This window comes from Crinia signifera, chromosome 1 (assembly GCF_055691185.1).
Source record: "Crinia signifera chromosome 1, ASM5569118v1, whole genome shotgun sequence".
NCBI lineage: Eukaryota > Metazoa > Chordata > Amphibia > Anura > Myobatrachidae > Crinia > Crinia signifera.
In genome coordinates, this window is record NC_139217.1 from 267,358,299 (window position 1) to 267,383,643 (window position 25,345).

The following is a 25,345-nucleotide window of genomic DNA, read 5'->3' on the forward strand; positions in this document are numbered from 1 at the left end:
GAGGGGGGGTCGCGGGGGGGGCGGGGGAGTTGCCGGGAGTCACGCGGGGGGGGGGGATGCAGTGGGGGGCGCTCACCTGGTGGCTGTGGAGTAGCAGTGCTGGGCAACATGGGGAGGCAGAGGGTGTCTGGCACTGTCTGTGGGCTCACTGGGCTGGTTGTCATGTGAGTCAGTCATGTGAGTCAGAGGCTCCACCCAGCATTAGAGCTCCAGAAACACTTTGAGTGACAGATGTAGCCAAATATATAAGAGATCCTAAAGATTGCCCCATATCGGTCATGCATAGTGGGACCGAAGTGCTCCCCTAATTTAGAGCACATCCCCGCCCAACCCGCTGTGTATTAGATAAAGGTAAGGACGCAGATTATGTGCCATCTCTTCACTTGTTGCATACTGCAGCTGTGCATGCACATCCCCCAACCTTCCCCTCAATATTTACCAGAGCCCATCTAGATTTACTGTGCAGATGCCATACATATTATAATTGACGTAAGCACAGGCAGCCCCAGGACTTAAAAAGGTAGGAACCACAGCTGGTCAGCATAATATGTAATACAATATGTGGAACTAACATTGCTCTAATATACAGTAGAATAGTGTAATCAGGAAGCCCATGTTTTAGTATACATATGCACACACTAGTTCCTTATAGCATACATACAATATATTATGAAACATTGTATTTCATTTACATTTAAGAATTGCCATAGCAAAGCATGCAGTGTCCTTACTTGGTAACAGACTGAATAACTTTTGAAGATGTGTCTTTAATGTTGCTAAGAAATCGCTCAGTGCCTCCTTTTAAGATGTCGAAAAAGCCACCAGAATTCTGGTCATCATCTGTAACAGGGATACCTGTTTATTTAAAAAAAGAAAACAAACATAAAATAGGCTATGAATATAAAAAAGTGACATCTTAATCAGTCAAAGATACTTCTTCATTGGAAATCGCTTTTATATGGCTTTAGTCACGTAATACATGTTTTCTTTTGCTTAGAAGTATTGCACATTGTACATGGGTACGCATCTCCTTATTTATTGATAACATTACAAAAAATGTTTATATAATTTTGTAACCAATATTTTTCCCTCCACCCAACAAGCTAGAGTGGTGGATGTAATGCTCACTTCAGTACAGAAGTCTGAACTCTCACTGATGCTGTAACATACACTCATTTCCCTATTAGAATGGGAAGATCTAAATATTCTTGTATTGTTTCCTAACCAACAGGTCTGAACAGACACACTCCAAGCACTAACTGTGATGTCTGTGTTTACATTGTCCACTATCAACACCACGAGACGCTGTGGGATGAATCTGCGATGTGATCTGGAATGATTCCGTTATACTTATGCCAATTGAGGGAAAGGATGATGGAAATGAAAATAATATAAAAATGTTATTTATAAGTGGCAGCACATACCAGGGTGTCCTTGGGGCTTGGCAACCAGTGAGAGGGGTTTTTGATTTCCATTGTTGCCATATCCACCATTTTGCTCCAACAGCTACAAACACAAAAACTCACTTGTAAATATAATTATTAAAGGTGAATAACAAGTTAAAGAATACAATTGGAAAATGAAATAATATTACAATAAGAATAACCTTAAGTTCCCTAACCAGGACTCCAAGGGGTATATATTTACTAAGGGTTGAGTTCCATGGATTTTTAATGTTAAATAAATGGAAACCAATTAAATATTACCAGTTATTAATACAGCACAACACTTTACAGACCATAGTTCAACTTTTAGCCCTTGCCCCAGTGGAGCTTAAAGCCCCAATACATTAGTGCTATTTGGCCCTTTTTCTACATTATTTTGATGCATTGAGCAGATACATTGTGTGAGAAGTGTCAAATTGTATGTAATTTACTTCCAATTCAATGTGTAGTCATATGCACATCGGATCAGATTCAGAGATAGTAACTGCTGCACCAAGGATACATGGTACCCTGGGGCAATGAGTGGGATAATATTTAATACATTGTATACGAAATGCCCACATAAGATGTATCATATGCGGTCTCGCCACTGAGGAGTTGCCAAGGTATTGCATGCGAGGCTGCATGCAATACCTTGGACTAATGTATGGAGCCCTCTGCACTCTGTACGTTCCAACACTTGTACACGCACATACATTCATGCTAAGGTTAATTTAAGTGGGAGCCAATTAACCTACCAGTACATTTATTTGGATTGTGGGAGGAAACCAGAGCACCCATAGGAAACCCACGCAAGCATAAGAAAAACGCCACACAAACAGATGTGTAGGGAGAGGCTCTGGTGCTCTTTGAGCCAAGGAGAAGCATGTTGGAAGAGCCCTGTCTATAAGTGAGGTATGTTGAGGTGTGGTAGGGGAGTGATAAGGCTAAGGGGAAGAATCATTGATAAGACATGTTCCCTTACTCTTTATGGTACTTGTTTAGTTTCACGGTGGCACTGCGCGCACATTCTAGCTATGAATCTTGGCAGCTTGCCAAACTTCTCTCAGCTACGCTATCAGCGCAGCGCGTGTTTGAATACTGGCAGCTCGCCAGCTGCCTTAAATCTGTAATCTACGTCATCAGCAGCACACGGGAGCCCAGCGCTGACAGGTCATTGTGGGACTTGTAGTTCCACAGTGAAATAGACAGCCCGGCACACCGCTAACAACGGAGGCGTCTCAAGTACACACCCTGGCACACCGCTAAGTTGGGTATAGGGGTACATAGGGGGTGCAGTGTGCAAAACACTATTAAACCTGTTCACAATGACACTAGTCGACGTAACAGTTGTTGACCTTGTTTATTTCACCATCCAGGCCATCCCGAAGTGTGGCGAGCGTAGCGAGCCCTGCAGTACGCGTCCTCCCGACCTTTTCATACCCCTACTATCCATGTCGGCGTGGAGTTTATATTATATAGTGTGGCGAGCCCGAATCGGGGTGAGCGCAGCGAGCCCTGCGAGGGGACACGGAATACATGTGAAGTTATCCGCGTCCCCTCGCTGCGCTCCCCTCGCTATATAAGATCAACTCCACGCCGACGTGGATAGTGGGGGTATAAAAAGGTCAGGAGGACGCGTACCACGTCTGCTCGCCACGCTTCGGGATGGCGTGGATGGTGGGGTTGTTTCAGGAACACATTCACACCTGCCATATCATACATCTGACACAGTAATGACGACGTGTTAAGTGTTAACTGTTTTTTAGTGAGAGATAAATACTGCCTACACTACGCTACTTCTTGTGCCGCTGATAACGTACATTACAGATGTAAAACAGTTGGCGAGCTGACAGAATTCAAACACGCGCTGCGCTGATAACGTAGATGAGAGAAGTAAGGCAGTATGGCAAGCTGCCAAGATTCACAGCTAGAGTGTGCGCGTGGTGCCGCCGTGAAACTAAACAAGTACCCTCTTCATTAGTTTCAGGCATTCCCAAACTTGGTCCTCAAGGTACACAAACAGCCCATGTTTCAATGATATACATTCTTGTCACAAGTGACTTATTTTAATTTAACCATCTGTTCTGAAGCCTGGATACCACTAAAACCTGCACTATAACTGTGCCTTGAGAGCCAAGGCCAGTAATGTCTGTTAAGCTGCATATACACCTATTTATCTGTCCAATTTTGTCAGGTGGGAATAAAGGATGATAAATGTATGGGAACAAATAACAATCAACCTTCGGCTCCTAAATTCAGGAAAACAGACAATGCTCAGTCACACAAATTGGTTGAATCTATTTGATTTAACCAATTTGTCTGAACAATTATTCTGGTCTATTTCCCAACATTTGGGAGCCAATGGTTGATTGGCAAGTTCTCCCATAACTTACTATATTTTTATTCCCACCAGACAGAATAGACAGATAGATCTTTAGGAGTGTGCCCAGCATTAGATTACTACATGCACAATAGTATGTTAAAGTACATTTCTGTTTGTATAACCGCATCTACCTCAGTGATGGGAGATTTAGGGTTCACATTGCGTGCTGCAGCAATTTCTTGTAGATTGCTGACCACTTCTGTAATAGATAGTCTTTCCTCAGGATTCACCTTTAACAAAGATGCTTAGAAAGGAAAGAAAATTGTTACTAAACGTATTTAACATTTAAGATGGTTTGAATCAAATAGTACAATGACCTCACAGTAAGAAGCACATATAATGCATAATTTGTGGGGCCCAGAAAAATTATTTGTGGTTGCGTATGTGGACATATGCAGGGAGCCAGTTGAAATAGTTATTCATGTGATTTCGGCTACTACTTGTCAGCTGGTGGTGGACTGGAAACAACTTAATCCCCCATCATTGCAAGCTATATTATCCCAAACTTGGCATGTTTATCGCATGGGGCGGTATTCAATGAGAATACCTGCGAGGTGCAGCGGCGAATCCTTTTTAGGATTCGCTGCACATTCGCCACGTTCCGGAGCCGGCGGGCTCCGATTCGCTGCACATTCGCCACGTTCCGGAGCCGGTGGGCTCCGGTATTCAACGTGTCAGGGGCTCGCTGCCCCTGACTGGCGAATATGAGCTCCTGCGGCGATTGCCGCAGGGAGCCTGAGGACGGTGGCAGGCAGAGAGATGGAAGTCTCTCTGCCTGCCCCAGAACTTTGTGGGGGGTAGGTGGGCTCCCCGGGTGCCAGGCAGGACAGGCTGCCCCCCGGGGGTGCCAGCAGGGGACCGTATATTCACTATACCCGATAGTAACGATCGGGTGCAGTGAATATATGAATATGTAATGAGCGGCTCGGCTCCGGCGCCCCCTGCTGGCTGCTGTGTAAAAAAAAAAAATAATATAATATATAATAATAATAAAATGTATTCGCCATGTGGTCATTGAATAGGGTGATTCACCGTTTTAGTCAGAAATTCGCCAAACAGCACAAATTCGCCATAAAAACATGGCGAATCAGGCTCATTGAATACCGCCCAAGGAATACATAACTAGCATTATTAATCAATTCTCCAAATCATTCAATAAAATATAGAAGCCACAAAACAAATCCCTTCTCCATTCAATATATGACAGCCAGTAAAGCCAACTAATCCTTTGTATCTTTAATTTGAATTTTCCGTTTTCTTCCCTGCGCACTTAAACAGAGGAGAGTATAGTTGGTGGCAGTACCCTGGCATCTGAATAGTGGGTACTTACAGTCTATTATGGAGACAGGCTCAAAAACTCCGAAGGAATTAAAGTTTTGGCTTTGTAATATCGTTTCTATTCCAATCAGCAAATACAAAACTGAAGCATTAATAATGTTACAACAGGATTATTCTGGTGAACCTCAACCTTGATTCCAGAGGATTGACATTTATATGGAGATGGAGGCATAGTCATCTCAGCTGTTGCTAAAAAATACTGGGGCAAATTTACTAAGATGTGTATTCTACTTCATATGTGATGTTGCTATGGGCAACCAATCAGAATCTACTTCTTATTTATTTAGCCCCCTCTAGAACAGGCATTCCCAACCACGGTCCTCAAGGCACACCAACAGTGCAGGTTTTGTAGATATCCAGGCTTGAGCACAGGTGACTTAATTAGTATCTGAGGGATTCTGATTAAACCATCTGTGCTGAAGCCTGGATATCACTAACACCTGCACTGTTGGTGTGCCTTGAGGACCGTGGTCTGGAATGCCTGCTCTAGAAGATAGTAGACAGGATCTGATTGGTTGCCCATAGCAACATCACTTGAAGCAGAATTCACATCTTAGTAAATTTCCCCCACTGTGTCAAGTGCCCTGCCCTTCCCAGTTGTTCTTTTCTTTGGGTGGCCTTATTTTACTTGTTTTTCTTTCTAAAAAAAAAAAGGGGCAAGACTGTGTTTTATTTACCGTGTTCTTATGTAATTAGTATGCAGGTACTCAAACAGATTACATAAAAAGAATACACTTGGTAACTTCACCAAGATTCAAAGGCCAATTTAACTAAAAACACCCATTTTTTCCTTTTGGAGCCCTTGTCCCTGCAGGCGCTGGATGATACATGCAGCCGATCGGATTGGATATTGCAATGCAATGTTTGGTGGCAAAATACCGCCCAGCTTGGTGAAAAACAGACAGATTATTTGTGAAGCAGGTCTCCCAACCCCTGAATCCAGATCTGCCAATAAAGGCTAACTACCCAGTTATGAAATCATACACCAGGAGTACACCAAAACACTATTGACTGAATTCAATCACAGGCAAGTCTATTTGCCCAGCCAAATCAGTGCACCAATAGCCACGATGTAAGGCAGTCCGATCTCACACAAAAGTGTTCGCTGTTCCATAGGGCCAGATCACTTTTGTACAAATCTGGCATTCAGCCGGCCTAGTGAAGTGTGCCACTGATGGCATTTAAAGGTTGCAGCAAAAGCAATTCGAACCCTTTGCCCGAAATTGAATTCCCCCCTACAAGTAAACCAATAAGAAAAAAAATTATATAAAAAAGGTACCGCATTTTAAAATGTCAGCTCACATTTTTCCCAGGTGAAACCATGCTGTATTTTAACATAAAAATACATCTAAAATTTTATAGAAATTAAACTTTTATCCATTTACTTACTAATAAGGTCATGAAAAACACTGTATCTGGTTTCATTTTGTGGTATTGTATATTTTCCATTGACTATGCGAAGCTTTGCCCCATCTTCAAAAGGATGTTGTCTGAAGCATAACAAATACAGAATACAGCCAAGTGCCTGTAATAACAAAAATATGTTAATAAATCACACACTGCTTAAACAATTGTTAGTTTAGTTATCTGGGTTTAAGGCAATCTGACTGCACCCTTTTGAATTATCATTATTTATTATGTATTTAATCTGTGCTACTGCATGACCCGGGAGCTTACCTACTGGGAGGAAAGTCAGTAGCGGAGCGGTTCTCAATATGTGTGCCGGAACCACTTGTTGAAGAGAACCTGGAACTGCAGCAACAGTAGAAGTGCTACACAACTGATGGACATGGACTGATTGTACTTAAACAGAACAAAATCAGTCAGTTTAGCAGCACTGATACTGCAGCTGCACTTCCTGGTTGTCTGTAACAAAGTATTGCCGTGGGCTCCACCCCGCCCCCCCACCATGCTGCCGGACCCCAAACCCCACCACTAAGTTCTGCTGAAGGTGAGATTTCCACTTCCATACCTATCTATGCCCCATATTGTGCTCTGTCCATCTATGCCCATCCCCTGTCCTTATATGTATGCCCCCATCTGATGCTCTGTTTTATTTACACTTCCCTCCCTCTGTCAGTCTATGCCCCCATATGGTGCTCCGTCTGTCCGTCTATGCTCACACTCATCTGCCTGTCAGTCTATGACCTCTCCCTTTCGTTCGGTCTGTGTATACCTCAAATGGTGCTCGGTGTCCTTTTGTCCGCCTATACCTCCTCCAGTCTGCTATTCTATACCCTTATATGGTGCTCTATCCATCCTTTTGTCTACCCTGCGCCCCCCCCCCCCCATCTTGTGCTCTAGTTCGTGTATCTCCTGCTCGCTGCCCCTCCCTCTCCATGACTATTTCTCTTGCTCCTCGCTCTCTTTGATACGGTTTCTCTTCCCTACTCTCTTCCGGTTACACCTGCCCCACCTGCATTGCAGCATAGTTTTGTGAATCTGCTTGCTTTTTTTTGCTTGGCTGACAAAATTGTATCAAGCCCTCTGCCTATTAACTTTACCCATATGTCTTGTTTTTCTCCAATTGGAAAGTTAGAATACAAGTCTATTATTTCTGGAGTTCTGTACATTGGTGTTGTGTTTCTCGCCATCTGCAGGGAAGAACAATAAAGAAAAAAAAAATATTATAGTATTTCACAACCTACATACATCTATTACCATTTTCATAGGATAGGAAAAATATTGAAATTGTTCTGATTATCAGTATTTGGGTGATTTCATTTAGCATAGGTCCTTACATTTGCTGTCTTACATACTAAAATGGGGCTGTTGGTACATTTGGGCCTATTAGGATGTGGTTTGAGGTGTAGAGGATGCAGTAGCACGCAGTCTGGCATCAGATTGTCATTTATTTGACAGTCTGACACTATTTGGGGAAGTGGAGGGAGTAGATATGGCCTACGTTGCTCCAAACAGAGGCATGTTTTTGGCCTACGTTGCTCCAAACAGAGGCCATGCAGAATTAATTCTGCATGGCACTACAAGACTCAGAATGGTATCACATATTATTTTTAAAATTAAGTCCAGCTCAACTCACACTCTCTTTATTTTGTAACTGTATATTTATTGTGACAGGAGAACCAAAACCATAAAACCATTTGCAATTATTGATCCTCATTATGTTATTTTCAATATTAAGCATTTTTTCCCTAACAATTCTATTTCATACAGGAAACAGTCCCATAAGAATATGAGAGTAACTGCAACATATTTGCCAAGAGAAGCAGAAGTTTCACATGGCTTCCTGTTTGTGTAGGTCAGGGTCAAATTATTTTATGGGATAGAAATAGACCTTACTTTAACAGATACGTTGGCAGTGTCTTCTTTATAAAGCTTCTAATATAATACAGTACAAATATGCCCCCACAACACGACTTACTTCATCTTCAACTGTTGCCCTCATCTGTGCCGTCCAGTTATAATCTGGGAAATGAGCAATAGTAGTTGCACTACCAAAGTCACACAGTTTAATTGTTCCTTGGTTACCAACCAGTAAATTTTCTACCTGTAAAAAAAAAAAATCTATTGGAAGAGGCACACTAATACTACTTTCATGTTTTCTTTTCTTATTGCTCTAAAATAAAATTGAAGTTCTACAATCATATTCCTATTACATGGTGTCAGACTTGAACAAAAAGGAGCTACAAGCCGGCTTGCAGTACATAGTAGTTATTAGAGATACATTGTATGGCACAAACATTATCTGCATCTCTTTCTAAAGTCTACATTCAAACCTAAAGCCCCAATGTGCCGGCATGTGCTAAGTGATATAGTTAGCACAGATCACGTAACACAAATCGCCCTTTACAAATTGGAGGTCATTCTGGTTGACTTGCAAAACTGTGAATGTCCCCAGACGCATGCGAATGGATCTTTTGCATAAACATCCATTTGTAGCCATGAGTGCATGGCCAAAATTATTAGATGGTCGCCGATCTAAGTCCCTCTCTGGTGACATCAGCTGCCCATCCCTGGTACCCGCGTCACGGTGTCATTAGCATGGGAACGCCCATAAATGGTTATGCGCATGCACAGTAGCAAAACATTGCTCAGATCAGAATGACCTCCATTATTTAAAGCAATGTCTGTTAGCTTCAGTTTCTTGATGCACATACATCTAATTAGATCTTGACAGGTTATGTATTAGCAGATCGTTGGGGCTGAGGTCAACAATACCATGGTCAATGGCCTCTAGTTAGACGTCTATACTTGTTTTGTGCAATACGTCTATACTTGTGTTTACATAGACAGTGACACTAGAACAACAGGAGGAAAGCATCGTCAGTAGCAAGGTCGACACAGTTTTTTTGGTACCGAATGTTAGAGCGGTGCCCATGGACACTGTATGTGCTCGCCATTCTTCGGGCACAGTGCCTCGCTATGCACGGCACACTATTATGTTCCCACTCTATATCCACTTGGATAGTAAAGTAGGAACCAAAAAAGACAAAAAACCTGTGTCAAGCAGGTTCCCGTTGGTGATTGGCTCCCGTTGATCCAGCGTCTATGTAAACCCAGTCGACCAAGTATAGACCATGGTACAGTCAACCTCAGCCCCACTGACCCGCCATCCGGATACCATCTTGATTGCATATGCTCAAGATCTGAGTGGGCGATGGCAATATGCAGGTCTACGCATCGCCATTGCTCAGGGGTATACACACGGAGTGATTCATTCTTAATTTTTAAGCGATCAAGACAGATTGCTTAGAAATAAGGCCAAAATCAGCCCATGTGTATGCGCCCTAAGTTAGGAAAAGATAACTTGTGGGGTGAGGTCTAGAGAGAAAAAAAAAAAAAACATTTATTTTGACATCACTGAGACCATAGCTAAGGAAAGAGGCTAAAAATGTGAGAGCAGCCAGAAGAAAAAAAACGGACATGATCGAGCTCAACCTTAGCTATAGCACATACAGTACAACGGTAACATTAAAATAATGAATCCAATGCATTTACCTCTACTTGGCATAATCAAGCAAATCTTTTCGATGTTGGAATGGCTTATATTGTATCCTGCTTTCCAATATCAGAAACAAAATGACCCCTAATCAGATTAAAACTTTCCAGCATTCCCACATAGCCATTAATCTCAACTACTTTAAATATTGAGAAAACAATGTTTTTGCTTGCCATGTAAACTTTTAATGCATGAAAGGTCATATTTACTAAGAATCACACATTCAGTATTAGAACTGAATGTCAAGACCAGAATCCATAAACTTGCTATTTAAAGCATGGTTACTCCCCCTCCCCCCAACATATTTTATAAGAGAATTGCTAATGTAAATTCAGTACATAGTAAAACTTGTATGAAATTAATCAAATACATTGTATAAAATAGAATACACCTAAGCATTCAAAAATAACGATTTCTGAAATAGCAAAAGTTTTGACAATTTTATAAAAAGTAAATGAGAACAGAGATTGCTTTTCAAATACAGGTTGAGTATCCCTTATCCAAATTATTCCAAAAGCCATATAGTCTCCAAAATGTACTTTTATTTTGCCAAAATCCTACTGGCTTCATCTGTAACTGGCACTACTGTGGAAATAACATGTAACTCTCACTAAATAATTATACAACATAAATGCAAGATACCCAAAGATACCCCAAGATACCTCATTCAAATATAAAAATATTCCAAAATACGCAATAATCCGTTATCCAAAATTCTTCTGGTCCTGAGCATTTTTGAGAAAGGGATACTCAAACTGTAATTATAACTTTGTAGGCGATAAACATTCGTATGGTTGCTTTTTAATTTAAGAAACCTGGCAGATGTTATGCCATCACCACCACCATAATAATTAAAATCAAGCCAGAATCTGGTAGTCTAAGTATGCAATCAGTAGTTGTATTATTATAGATATCTTACTACAGCAGTTTTCATCCAATGTACCACGGCACACTAGTGTACTGCAAGCAGTTGTCAGATGTGTTGTGCCGCTCAGGAGATGCTACTTGCCCAGGTACCTAAATCATCACTGCAAGGCTTGGGCAGTGCAATGCTCTTCCGCTGCCTGACCGGTGACCTCCAAAGTATCTAGTTCGGAAGAGGAGATCTCCATGAAGGAGAAGAACAAGGCGGGTCATGGCACTAAGAGAATTATAATTTTGACTGTTCTGTGGACTATAGGTCACAATCAATGAGGAAAAGAGGAGCAAGTCAGCAAGATTTTGATCCCTTCTGTATCCTCTCATTAGGAAGAAACAAAGATATGCATCAAGGCAAAAACCAAGAAGAGATGCATGAGGTTTCCATCCAACTCATCATCAAGCGGATGCAGAGAGAAGGGGAACCAGCAATGATGAATTATTCGGCCCAAACGACACCCTCCAAATACTGATGATTTTCCATCATATGATATGATAAATGGAAGACTTGATTACTAGCCTACAACTTTTTTTTCCCTCTTAATTGATTTTCAAAAAATAATATTAGTCAATCAATACATGTATTGCAATAGACAATAAAAAATGGAATGGACACAAAAGAAATGTATGCCTTGAAATCTACTCAACATTAGCATCCAACTAATTGTGTAATAATGTGGAAAAAACCTCCACCCCTCCAGAAAACAGAAGTCAAATGAGTTCAAAGAGGGGATCCGGCATTTCACTCTCCTAAAACCCCCCTCTATGCACTAACAACCTTGTCCCAATAACCCCATCGCTGCACTTTCACAGTCCAACCCATGAAATTTGACATAGCATGACTGACAGGTCACATGTCATGTTGTCTTGCTGCCCAGTGCCAGTATTCATATGTGTAATTACTTTGGGGGCAATCCAGGTTACAATTACTGGGAGGCAATGTGTGGGATTACTATGGGGGACAGTGTGTAGTCAAATTATTGTGGTACTGATTGTGGGCTTTGGTAATTTTAAAATCTTGTTCGGTGTGCCACGACTTGAAAAAGGTTAAAAAAAACACTACTGGTATTGGGTAGAATCACGTCATCTCCCAGATCAACCTGAATTCCTTTTGCTAAGAGTTATTTGAATGCACTGGAAACATTCCCTAGTGGTTATGGTTAATGTTGACATGACAGAATAACACAATGGGCGGTATTCAATGAGGCAGAATCGCCAAGTTTTATGGCGATTCTGTGTTTTTTTCGTGTGTGCCGGCGATTTTTTGAGCTGAAAAAGCGAATCACCCTATTCAACGTCTTCTATTCGCCGATGACGACCGGTGAATGAAGCACCAATCGCCAAATGTTATTCTCTACAAATCGCCGGTTTTTGTGTATAGGGATTTTCATGGGGATTCGCCGGTAGTCGACGGGAATCGCCAAAAGTGTATTCAATGAGAAGTTGGCGATTCTTATTTCTTGTTTCATATCGCCGTTCCTCACCGAGTGTCCCTCGTCATCTTTTTGTGGTGAACTTTTATCGGAACCTGTGAAATAATTGGTTTTAAGTGTTTATTTGCACTCTGCAAGTGTAATATAATATTATTTGCTGCCCTTGTGTGATGTGATGGTCGTAGAAGTGCTATACAAATATATATTTAATTTTTTCTGGTATTTTTTTTTTCTCCCACAACGCACTGTTCTTACCCATGGTGCACCTCACTTACCCATGATTCTCCTCCCCACCTCACTCCTTCGTTTGGCCTTTGAGGAGATTACACAGCTTTTGCAGTCTGCTGTATTGGACTCGTTTTTTCAGGGTAATTTGCATTTTTCTTGCATTTCACTGCGATTTCTTACAGTACTGAAGCTGTTTAGGGAAACGCCGGATTGGCTGAGAATCGCCGTTGGGGGCGGCGATTCTCAGCCACGTTGAATAGGGTGACACAGCTAGTCCCGGCGACTCCCGAAGCTTGGCGAATCGACGTAAAAAACCGGTGAATGGCTGGCGAATGTAAAATCTGAATCGCTGTGACCAACGATTCAGGTCATTGAATACCGCCCAATGTATGCAGATCTGTTAGCTGCATATTCATACTGCGAATCTCCTGTTCCACAACACCCCACCAGATATCTTGTGACGGTGGAGGCCACTGCAGTACACAGGCTCATTTAAAAGGGGCAGACTAGACGGGCCAAGTGGTTCTTATCTGCCGTCAAATTCTATGTTTCTATGTACCAGATTGCGATAAATTGTGCAATGACACATGGTTCATTAGTAGGAATGAGAATATGGCTACCATGCTGCCTTAAAAGGTATACAATAATCAGTGTGAGCTAAAGACTAAAGCCCCATGCACACTTTTAAATGATACCGTTCACAATGTGTTCTAGTGTGTGCACACATTTATTGTTAACGATGTGCACTCCCACGCATTGTTAATGATAAGTGAGGTATGCAGAACATGTCAATATTGCTATATAGCCAAACTACATGCATGTTTAGCAGGTCCCAGTGGCATCACTGAATGATATTGACGGCCGATATTGTTAACTATAGTTAACTATATCGTTAGCGGCCTGGTCGGCTAGTGTGTATGGGGCTTAAAGGTGCAAACAGACTGTGAGATTTTGTGAGATGCGATTTCCATTGAACTGCCCAGAGCGCAGGAACCACTGATACGGACTATACACACTGTGCAATTTTGGCTATGTTAAGATGTTGGCTATACTAGATCACTAGATCATAGTATAATAATATAGTAAAAATTGGCTGGCTTGCACATTCTATATTTTCTTTCGATGGCGATCCCTTAGGAGGGCACATTGGCATTGCAAGTTGTAAAAAAATGATGCAATAAGATTTCTACCGATTTTGACTATATAGTCAAACTCAGTAGCTCATATCATACATTGTGTATGCGCCTAAAGTGAGGCTGTACCAACCAAAGAAGCTCAGAGTATCGGTACAATGTCATATTGACACTACATACTAAGTAATTAGCTTCTTTTTTTTTTAAAGTTATTGATTTTCTGATACATCACACTGTAATCAAGATAAATCAGGAAATACAGATTATTTTTTGGGGGGTGAAAACACAGATTCAGTGAACTCCTGTGTTTTCTCCTTCGCAGCCCTAGGCAATAGCCCATGGTACATTACCATTGGGATCTTGGGTTAGACTTTTCTAATCCTGCGCACAACAATATGACTTCCTGGACCTCCTCTCCCAATGGGGAGAAGGGAATTAGGTCATTGTGCAGGACAAACAGGCTCATCATCCTCAGTTTTATGGTCAGCAACAAAGGAATTAATATAGAAGCCCTTTGCCCCATTCTTATAAGGCATGAATTGATAAAATAAACTATCAAAAAATTATATTGAAATTATTCCATATGTAAAACATGTACTTTTCCTACTTTAAATGTTAAAAAAGTGATGATTTTTTTTATTAATGGGTCTAAAAGAAATTGCACTAATAGTTAGAAGCATTTTACCTTGAGATCTCTATGAATTATAGGTGGTTTCTGTTTGTGCATATGCTGAACTGCTCGACAGGTTTGGTAGAATATCTTCAATACAGTGTCACATGACAGAGGTCCTTTACTCTCAGCCTTGTTCAAGAACTCTACAAGCTGCCCTAGGATGACAAATAAACTTGTGAAGACAAAAAAAGAGTGATACATGTAGCTGTTGATATACGGTTGAAATCTGTTCAATCTTAAGGTGCCCATACACTGCCTGCGACGTCTCGCAGCAGTGTACGGACACCCGGACCTTCCCGGCGGCAGGGACACATGCGGTCCGCTGTGATGGATCACATGCATCCCTGCTTCCCACCCGCCTTGCCGTCTGGAGGAACAGGTGGTCGGACAGCCTGCCGCATCAGACCCAACGGCATGTCAGGAGGAAGCGATTTGGTCCGATTTAACAGGCCGATTGGTCGCAATCAGAGCAAATCGCCTCGCTATATGGGGGCCTTTAAGGTTGCAATACATATGAGGCGGATTTATCTGTGGCTTCAAATAGCATCAGCTTTCCCTTGAACTCCCTGGGATTCCTGCATGTCAGATTTTGTACTTGAGTGCTTATATTACATAACATATATTGCATGCAATTAATCAACCAGTGACAAATCACAAGATGACGGACAGGCGGCAGCCATTTGTGAGCAGCATGCCAGCGTTTTCTAGGAGTGCTCCGGAAAAACCCAGTATACACATGGGGTGATTACAGACCCATTTCTAAGCGATCTGACTTGATCAACAGGACACTAGCAGAGGGTTCAGAGCACAGGGCCACAGGGTGGGGTAATCTTTGGTGCACCAGCATGAGAGCAGGAGCAGAGCACTGAAAGGGTCAACTTACTCTCCCTCACGTCTCTTGCCAATGTGTTCTTACCTCCTAACCTCTCCCTGACAGAATGGTTTGGGGTGGCAGGTCTTGCTGGAGTGTAGCAGCTACACTGAGAATGGACGTGAAAGCATGTCAGGACAGGACACCTTCAGACTGACCTGTTAAAGGAGAAGCTGGGAGGAGCTGTGATGCTTAGTGTTACCAGCAGCCAGACCCTGCATCCACCAGCTTCCTCAGGTTCAGGCTGAGCTCACTGTGGCTCACTCCCCTGCCCACAGCTGCAGTATTAGATTAGCCATTGCCAGGGGCGGGCCCACTACTAGTCTTCTCGATTTTTCTTTAAACCCCCTGACACAGCAGATGAGGAAGGAGAGGGGGACGGCAGTGCGCCCTATTACCTACTCGCACCTCATGTCAACTACATGTAATTTGGACACTGTACATGGGGGCCTTTACACTTAATCTATCATGTTTGATTAGGGATCACTAATGGCAACCAATTAGCGTCTAATGCTCTTTAGAAGCACTTCTGTACAATGTAATATATTAACTAAGACAGTGAATTGGATTCAGTTAGTCTTAAAATTAAAGAAGTCTCAGAGCAGTGCCCGGGAATATCCAACTGGAGCCTGCAGGTGACCCTTAACGCAGATTTCTGTTCACCCCCTCCTGTGGCTCAAATAAAATCTGCCAAATTGTGTTCATTAAACAAATCACTCAGGTAATAGGACACACGCCCATAAATACAAACATCTCACCTTTGCATAATTCTGTAAGCAGCAGAAATTCACCTTGGCCTGTGTCAGATTCCTCTTTCCCTATAGATGCCGCTGAGCAAAACTGGACAACGTTCGGATGGCCAGATAACTTTTTCTATAAATAATGTCTTAAGGAAAATAAGCTGAATAGTCTGAAAATTCCATTTCTTCACATTGCAAGACTAAAAGCAGGTGTACCATAGAGAGTAGCTTAAAACACTGGTTAATAGATTAAAACTGGGTGCCTTGGGACAGTTGCAGATATGCACTGGATTGGTGGTCCAGGACCAATTTAAATTATTTATGGTCCATGTAACAGACTAAAAACTAGAGCTGGCAGCTGCCAATAATAAAATATGACAAACACAAGCAAATCGTATCCCTCACCACATAATCGAACACAAGGATGTCATAAACATCATTTCATATATTTTTTAACATTTGGAAATAAAAAACTTAAGCCCTAGAGGTGACATAAACAAAAATCCTGATTCGCTAGGGCGCCGTGATTTCAAAAAGCTTGGAAAATCACTGGCTTGAAAACAATTTATACAATTGAATAGCTTATACAGTAATACATGTTAATGAAACAAAAGTCTACTAAATAAAGAAAAAAAAAGCAGAAATAAAATAGGTTAACACCATACTTTTACTATATTATGCAGAACAAACTAGGAATGTTTGATAATTGTGAGAACATTTCTCTGTTTTAGGAGTATGTCATTAAAACTACGGACTTATTGGTTGGGTATGTGGCTCTGTTGGACTACTATACATATTTCAGATGCATCTATTGTGCTCAACTCAACAAGCTCACAAACATGTATGAGGGTAAACATGAAAATACCAGGCTCTGTCTAAACAAAAAATCTGCACAGTATTCACATTAAGCAAAACAGATAAACATTGCTCAACTTTGCCGTGTAATAGGACAGTCGAGAGGTTGAAGACCTGAAAGTATTACTGAAAAGTAAACAAATTCAAAAGGAAAAAATAACTTGTACAAATAGAGTCTCAAAGATCATACAGTTAATAAGACTATATGTATATCTGGGTGTGGATCAGTTGGTCACCAGCAAGTTGTTAGACAGTCGTTAGGTCGACAGGGGTAATGTCGGCAGGGCCGTTCGGTCGACAGGGGTAATGTCGGCAGGGCCGTTCGGTCGACAGGGGTAATGTCGGCAGGGCCGCTAGGTCGACAGGGGTAATGTCGGCAGGGCCGCTAGGTCGACAGGGGTAATGTCGGCAGGGCCGCTAGGTCGACAGGGGTAATGTCGGCAGGGCCGCTAGGTCGACAGGGGTAATGTCGGCAGGGCCGCTAGGTTGACAATTATAAAAATCTAGATTTTTTTTACCCTTATGTTGACACAGTCAACATAAACACTAAAACATACCGCTGCGCTCGCCATGCTTTGGGCACACTATGTTAATCTCCCACTACGCATTAGTGGATGGTAGGGCATGAAATACCGCCTATGGGCACATGCCGTGTCGACATGGACACCGAAACGTACCACCGTGTCCCCTCGATGCACTCGACACACTATTTTATTCTTCCACCACAACCTAGTGGATGGTAAGGCATGAAATACCGCCTGTCGGCTCAAAATACAGTAAAAAAAAACAAAAAAAAACATGTCGACCTAATGACCCATGTGGACCTAAAGTCTTGTCGACCTAATGACCCAGGTCAACCTATCTGCATGTCGATTTACTTGGTGGTAACCCATTGACAGTATCCAGTATATATCCCTACACAGGTCCCACTTCTCTGAGGAACAAGGGAGGCCTGCATATGGTTTGGCACTTGATGTGCCATTTTTTACATGCAATAAATTACATCCCTAGTCGGATCGGATGGCAAACATGTCCGATTTGGCCAGTTTTCATCCGAATCGAATGAAAACAGGCCAAAATCAGACCTGTGTATGGGCACCTTAAATGTGACAACCATAGTAAGTAATATAATGGAATATACAATCAGAGGCCCAATGGCAAGATCGACATCTAGACCCTTGTTTAATCCAAAATGATAGTTTGTATACAGTATAGTTGAGGATATATGATGTTTTAATTTTAATTCACGTACTGTAGGTTCTAGGTTAGGCAGCATAATGTACACTGTGCTGAAGAGCTGTCAGAAATACACCAGTGTCAGAGCACAGAAATACCTACTTTTTCTCCATTTATGCAGAATCATTAAAAGAAGCAATTTGAATAATTGTTATAATAAGCACATTTGCTAACATCAGCATGTCCAGTACATACAGTAGCACTGTAGATCGCTCATGCTGAAATCTGTCATGTGAAACCTCTTGAACATTGCAGTCCACATCCTGCTAGGAAAGGACCAGGAAAAAGCCCGGAAACATTCCGATATAATGTGCCTGTATCTCCGCTGATGACTTGGGCTGGCACATATAAATATACATACAGCTATTAAGCTCTTTTGAAAGAAGTGTGCACACAAGTCACATTTATTCATGTTGTAAAAGGATACCATTAAACAGATCTCCTGAATAATCGCCTTGTTCTTTTCTTCTTCATTAGAAAGCAATCTCTACAAGCAAATAAAGAAAGTACATTACAATCCGATGAGGACAATGAAAATGGTTAGTATAAATGAATGCAATCACGTAATTAATACTGAGAATTTGTTTCCAGTTTTCCAAACTTTTGCTTTTTTTTTTTAATGTACCATTAGTTCGTTCCATGTTCTACACGCATGTATTATATCTCTGAGGCACTCATGTATTATATAGCTTCCCTTCTGGACTTGTAACTTGGTGGGACTGCTATGCTATTACTGGTGCCTGTCCTTGTGTTTCCCTCCTATATCCCTATAGATTGTAAGCTTGCAGCAGGGCCCTCCTACCTCCAAGTCTGTCTGTTGTTACCCAGTTTGTTCTATCACTGTCTACTATTGTAAAGCGCAACGGAATCTGCTGCACTATATAAGAAACTGTAAATGTCCAACAATAACAATATATATTTTTTATTTGATACCACTTACTAGAGGATCAGTTGGAGTTCTATATATCTATCTATTTTTGTGTGCCAATAGTACTTTGCTTTTGTGGCACTTTATACTCCAGCAGAAGCAATTGGAGAATCTATTTCAAAGTACAGAGAGTTCTGTGCATATACTGCCATATACAGTAGGACAGCCATCCCAAGTTTTCCCTTGCACCTCCAAGTTTCCTTTGAGTATTATAGTGAAGGTGGATGTGGGTGTGAAGAATAATTTGTATGTTTTGTGTTCATTATATACACAATGTAGCATAGTTGAATCCTAGTTGCCCATAACACCCATAAAATGTGTACATTTGCTCATATACAGAGTTTTATTATTATTATAATTTTATTTATAAGGCGCCACAAGTGTTTCGCAGCGCCGTACAAAGGAACAATACAGGTAGACAAAGCTTGGCATAACATTGAATAATTAACAAAAATACAGTGGCCAGATTGCCCCCATCCATGCACTTCGTTTCATAGCAGTTATAAGGCCCCATACACAGGTCCGATTTATCTGGGGGATAGTCGGGCCGGTTTTCCCTAGAGCTTCCCCGGCAGCACCCCGTGAGGGCTCCAACCGTTTTGGCACTTGAAGTGCCATTTTTAAACATGCGATTTATCACACATAAAATAACTCCGGGAGAGAGCTGCATGGGGAGTAAACAGGGAATAGGATGAGATACATCACAGGTGCTAAAAAGCACCCAGGATGTGCAGCAGATGATCAGATTCCGATAGATCATACATGCTGCAGGAATGATCTTCAAGATTTGATCCGATGCGCATGGGAACATGCATTGGATCAGATAAAGTAACAGCCAATCACAGCCAAGTAAGAATGTCCAGTTATTTAGAAATAGGGATGCATACAAATCTGCATCTCCCACTGTTGTATATGCTTGGTTTCAGAGCATGCACAGTCTTCTGTAAGAATTGTTCCACAAACGGACTTGTAATACATTCTACATCAGCCCTAATGTGTGAATGCGAATTCATGGTATTGGTAAAATAAATAACTAAATAAATAAATGAGGGAAGAGAGCCCTGCTTGTGAGTAATTACTACATATAGGAGGGGGAGCAGTCAAATATGGATAAAACAGAACGAAGTGAGTGTACAAGTGAAGACTTTGGGGGGGGGGGGGTAAGTTTTGATAAAGAAGTGGGTTTTTAAGAGCTTGTATGAAGGGTTTGAGAGAGGTAGAGAGTCTGATAGGGAGGGGCAGTATCATATAAAAGGTTCAGGAGATGGGAGTGGGAAAAATGTAATCAGTTTGGAGGTGAGGTGGCAGTTATTGAGAGAGTGAAGACAGGACATTGGAGGGTGATGAAGTAGAATACCGATTTATAGGAGGCAGCGGGGGCGGGGCTAATCACGATCAGAAAAAGAGGCTGCAAAGCCCATTGAAAAACAAGCGGCACCTAGACATCTGTATCAGTGGCAGGAACGTGCCTTCACCCCATATACAAGGCACACCCCTGTCACTGTGACAAATGTGATAGGACAGCGGATCAGGCCATCAGACACTGACAGCCTGCATCCGCTGTCATGGTTGCGGGCAGGGGCGGGTTATGGAGATCAACTCAGGCTCCCATACATAATACAGCTCCATGGTACCATGTTCTGCCGCGGTGTGCCGAAGTTGGAGTCCAGGAATCTGCATCAATCTCTCCCACAGCAGTGAAGTCACTGCTGGGTTAGACAGACAGGAGTGAGCCAGCAGCAGCACAGTGCACTTGCTCAGAGGTAGGAGAACTCTCCCGAGTGCCGGCTAATAAAATCCACTCTGCCCCAGTCTGTTCCTCCTCTCTCCCTGCACTGGCTTTCCCCCTTCTGTGAGCCAGCCTCCAGCAAGCAAAGTATTTCAGGTGTGCAAGTCTGTGTCCACTGTCCTGCTGCCTGGTACCTCATCACCTCAGCTCCATTCAGACTGATAAACAGCAGTCTGTCTCTGTCTGTGATTTCTCCCTGCATCCAGTGCACTAAACAGGACAAGGCCAGCCCCTACCCATCCCTTATCTGTACAACCTTAGCTCAGCAGTATTTCTAGGATCGTTCGCCCATACAGTATATAATGATTGATGGGGCTATTTTGTGATTAGAGGTCTGTGTGTTTGGGCAGAAGGAATGGGTTCCAGAGGGAGCAGCAGTATCTAGAAAGTTTTTACGGAATCCTTAATGCAGCCATCTCTCACAGATTAGGGGGCCCATTTGCTTTGGTCTATCACTCAATCTAAATATAAAATACAGTGTATATACATCATACAGTCCATTTCATCACTGCTTCTATATAATATATATACACACCCTGTATTTTACATGCTTAGGGGATAGATCAAAGCTCTCACAATTGGGCATTGGCGGCGGTAGTGGGGATACTGTCGCTGGAGTTGCTGTATCAGGCTTTGGCGGTGGGACTCAATCCCATTTCAAAAATGGGGCCACCGCACGTCACTGAATGTAACCCTTTTATCCAGAAGAAAACACTCTACACAATACACTATAAAATGTTCCTATTAAGTGTTTTTAACCCCTTCCTGACACAGCATGTTTTTGCCTTCCTGACAGAGCCCTTTTTTCAAATCTGACATGTATCACTTAAGTGGGGATAACTTTTTTTTGCTTTTACTTATCCCAGTGATTTTGAGATTGTTTTTTCGTGACACATTGTACTTCAAGTTAGTGGTAAATTTTCGTCGATACAGTCTGTGTTTTTTTGTGAAAAATACCAAAATGTCGGAAAAAAATGGAAAATTTAGCAATTTGCAAAATGTTACATTTTCTGCTTGTGAGACAAATAATCATACCACTCAAAATAGTTAATAACTAACATAGACCATATGTCTACTTTATGTTTCCATCATTATTTCAACTTCCTTTTAATTTTTTTGGACACTAGGAGGCTTACAATATGAATAGCAAATTTTCAAATTTTCAAGAAAATTTCAAACACTGATTTTTTTAGGGACCAGTTCAGTTCTGATGTGAATTTGAGGGACTTGTATGTGAGACACCCCCATAAATGATGCCATTTCAAAAACTGCACCCCTCACAGTATTCAAAACAGCATTTTGGAAGTTTGTTAACCCTTTAGGTGTTTCACAGGAATTAAAACAAAGTGTAGGTGAAATTTCAAAATTTCATTTTTTTTGCAGATTTGCAATTTTAATACATTTTTCTAAGGAACACAGTACATTTTACTAGAGAAATGTGACTAAAAATTGATTCCCCCAATTCTTTTGTTTTCATAAATATCCTATATGTGGCCCTAGTGTGCACGTTGACCAAACCACAGGCTTCATAATAGAAGGAGCACCTACTTGATTTTGGAGCCTCCTTTTTATGAGATTATTTTTTAGGCACCATGTAGGTTTCTAGGCACCATAAGATGCTAAAAGTTAGGAACCCCCCCACAAGTGACCCCATTTTGCAAACTACACCCCTCAGGGAATTCATCTAGGGGTATAGTGTACATTTCAAACCCCCAGGGGTTTCACCAATTGTGGTACAACTGGGCAGTGAAAATGAAAAATTAATTTTTTTACACAAAAATGCAGTTCTGGCTCCAAATTTGTCATTTTCACAAGGAATGAAGGAGACAAAGCACCCCAAAATCTGTGCCCCAATTTCTCCCGAGTATGGCAATGCCTCACATGTGACCAAAAAATACCAGTTGGGTGCATGGCAGGACTCAGAAGGGAAGGAGTGATATTTGGATTTTGCAGCACAGATTCTGGTGGAATGTTGGTGGGTGCTATGTCGCATTAGCAAGACCCCCAAAGCACCAATACAGTGGAACCCCCCCACAAGTGACCCCATTTTGCAAACTACACCCCTCAGGGAATTCATCTAGGGGTATAGTGTACATTTCAAACCCCCAGGGGTTTCACCAATTTTGATACAACTGGGCAGTGAAAATGAAAAATTACATTTTTTTACACAAAAATGCAGTTCTGGCTCCAAATTTTTCATTTTCATAAGGTATGAAGGAGAAAAAGCACCCCAAAATCTGTGCCCCAATTTCTCCCGAGTATGGCAATGCCTCATATGTGACCAAAAAATACCAGTTGGGTGCATGGCAGGACTCAGAAGGGAAGGAGTGATTTTTGGTGGTGGAATGTTGGTGGGTGCTATGTCGCATTAGCAAGACCCCCAAAGCACCAATACAGTGGAACCCCCCCACAAGTGACCCCATTTTGCAAACTACACCCCTCAGGGAATTCATCTAGGGGTATAGTGTACATTTCAAACCCCCAGGGGTTTCACCAATTTTGATACAACTGGGCAGTGAAAATGAAAAATTACATTTTTTTACACAAAAATGCAGTTCTGGCTCAAAATTTTTCATTTTCATAAGGTATGAAGGAGAAAAAGCACCCCAAAATCTGTGCCCCAATTTCTCCCGAGTACGGCAATGCTTCATGTGTGACCAAAAAATGGCAGGACTCAGAAGGGAAGGAGTGATATTTGGATTTTGCAGCTCAGATTCTGGTGGAATTTTGGTGGGTGCTATGTCGCATTAGCAAGACCCCCAAAGCACCAATACAGTGGAACCCCCCCACAAGTGACCCCATTTTGCAAACTACACCCCTCAGGGAATTCATCTAGGGGTATAGTGTACATTTCAAACCCCCAGGGGTTTCACCAATTTTGATACAACTGGGCAGTGAAAATTAAAAATTACATTTTTTTACACAAAAATGCAGTTCTGGCTCAAAATTTGTCATTTTCATAAGGTATGAAGGAGAAAAAGCACCCCAAAATCTGTGCCCCAATTTCTCCCGAGTACGGCAATGCCTCACATGTGACCAAAAAATACCAGTTGGGTGCATGGCAGGACTCAGAAGGGAAGGAGTGATTTTTGGATTTTGCGGCTCAGATTCTGGTGGAATGAATGGTGGGTGCTATGTGGCATTAGCAAGACCCCCGAAGCACGGTGAAATGATGAACCTAATAATCCATAGATGTGTGGTATATTTTAAAACACTCCTTTATACATAGGCCGGGTTTGTCGGTGCAAGTGTCACACTGGAAAATAGTTTGCTTTCTTATTCCCTTTTTATAGCAAACTTTGCACCTTTTTTGTGTCCTGCCCTTTTTTCCAGTGGAGGGGATTTCATCAGGAAAATGCTGCCCTAGTACAATACGGGGGCCAGTACTAGAAGTACTGGGGCCCTCTGCCTGCTGGTTCCCAAATATTAGGCCCTTTATGACTTCCTCTTGAAAGTGCATAAATGTCCCCCTCTGGCCGGTAGAACGGAATAGCACGTTAAGCGTTATACAGTGCCATCTGGATGATATACACGGCCAGCTTCTTGTACCAGATTTTTGTTTTCCGCAGGGCACTGTACGGCTTCAGTACCTGATCTGAAAGATCCACTCCGCCCATGTACCTATTGTAATCCAGGATACAATTAGGTTTTGAGGTGTGGGTACTGGTACCTCGTACAGGGACGGAGGTGGTACTGTCTCCGTGAATTGTTGTCAGTATAAGGACATCCCTCTTGTCCTTATATTTGACCAACAACATATTTTCGGTGCATATTCCCCTGCTTTCACCCCTTCTCATTACTTGGGCAATGTGCGTTTTTGGGAGGCCTCTTTGGTTCTTGCGCACAGTACCGCAAGCTGCTGTACCTCTTGAACCAAGGGCCTTAAACAGGGGGATGCTGGTGTAAAAGTTATCCACATAGAGGTGATAACCTTTATCCAGGAAGGGGTGCACTAAATCCCAGACAATTTTTCCACTAACACCTACGAGGGAGGGGGGGCATTCTGGCGGTTCAATTCTTGAATCCTTCCCTTCATATACCCTAAACCTGTGGGTGTACCCTGAGGTGCTTTCACACAGCTTATACATTTTTATGCCATACCTTGCCCTCTTACTGGGAAGGTACTGGCGGAATTTAACCCTTCCTTTAAAATGTATAAGGGACTCGTCTATGCAAATGAATTTATCTGGGATGTACATCTCTTCAAATTTGGCACTGAAGTGATCAATGACCGGCCTGACTTTGAATAGCCGGTCAAAGGTGGGATCATCTCTGGGTGGGCACTGTGCATTATCGTTGTAATGCAAAAATTTAAGGATTAACTCAAAACGATTCCGGGTCATGGCCATACGGTAAAGTGGGGTGCTGTACAGAACATCTGTACTCCAATATTGCCTAATTTCTGGCTTTTTTACTATGCCCATATGAAACAC

At 42.0% G+C, this 25,345-nt stretch overlaps 1 protein-coding gene across 2 annotated transcripts in view; it reads right to left on the reverse strand.

Annotated features, from left to right (window-relative positions):
* The window catches only part of GAK (cyclin G associated kinase), a 104,583-nt gene that overhangs the window by 56,391 nt on the left and 22,847 nt on the right, over positions 1–25,345 (reverse strand). For both annotated transcript variants that reach the window (XM_083183291.1, XM_083183300.1), the window contains exons 3-11: positions 18,623–18,682; positions 16,123–16,237; positions 14,506–14,648; positions 8,531–8,656; positions 7,653–7,742; positions 6,538–6,673; positions 3,942–4,054; positions 1,425–1,506; positions 732–855 (exon numbers count right to left, since the gene is read on the reverse strand). In XM_083183291.1, the coding sequence (XP_083039417.1) occupies positions 732–855; positions 1,425–1,506; positions 3,942–4,054; positions 6,538–6,673; positions 7,653–7,742; positions 8,531–8,656; positions 14,506–14,648; positions 16,123–16,237; positions 18,623–18,682 (989 nt within the window). The remainder of the gene's footprint in view (positions 1–731; positions 856–1,424; positions 1,507–3,941; positions 4,055–6,537; positions 6,674–7,652; positions 7,743–8,530; positions 8,657–14,505; positions 14,649–16,122; positions 16,238–18,622; positions 18,683–25,345) is intronic.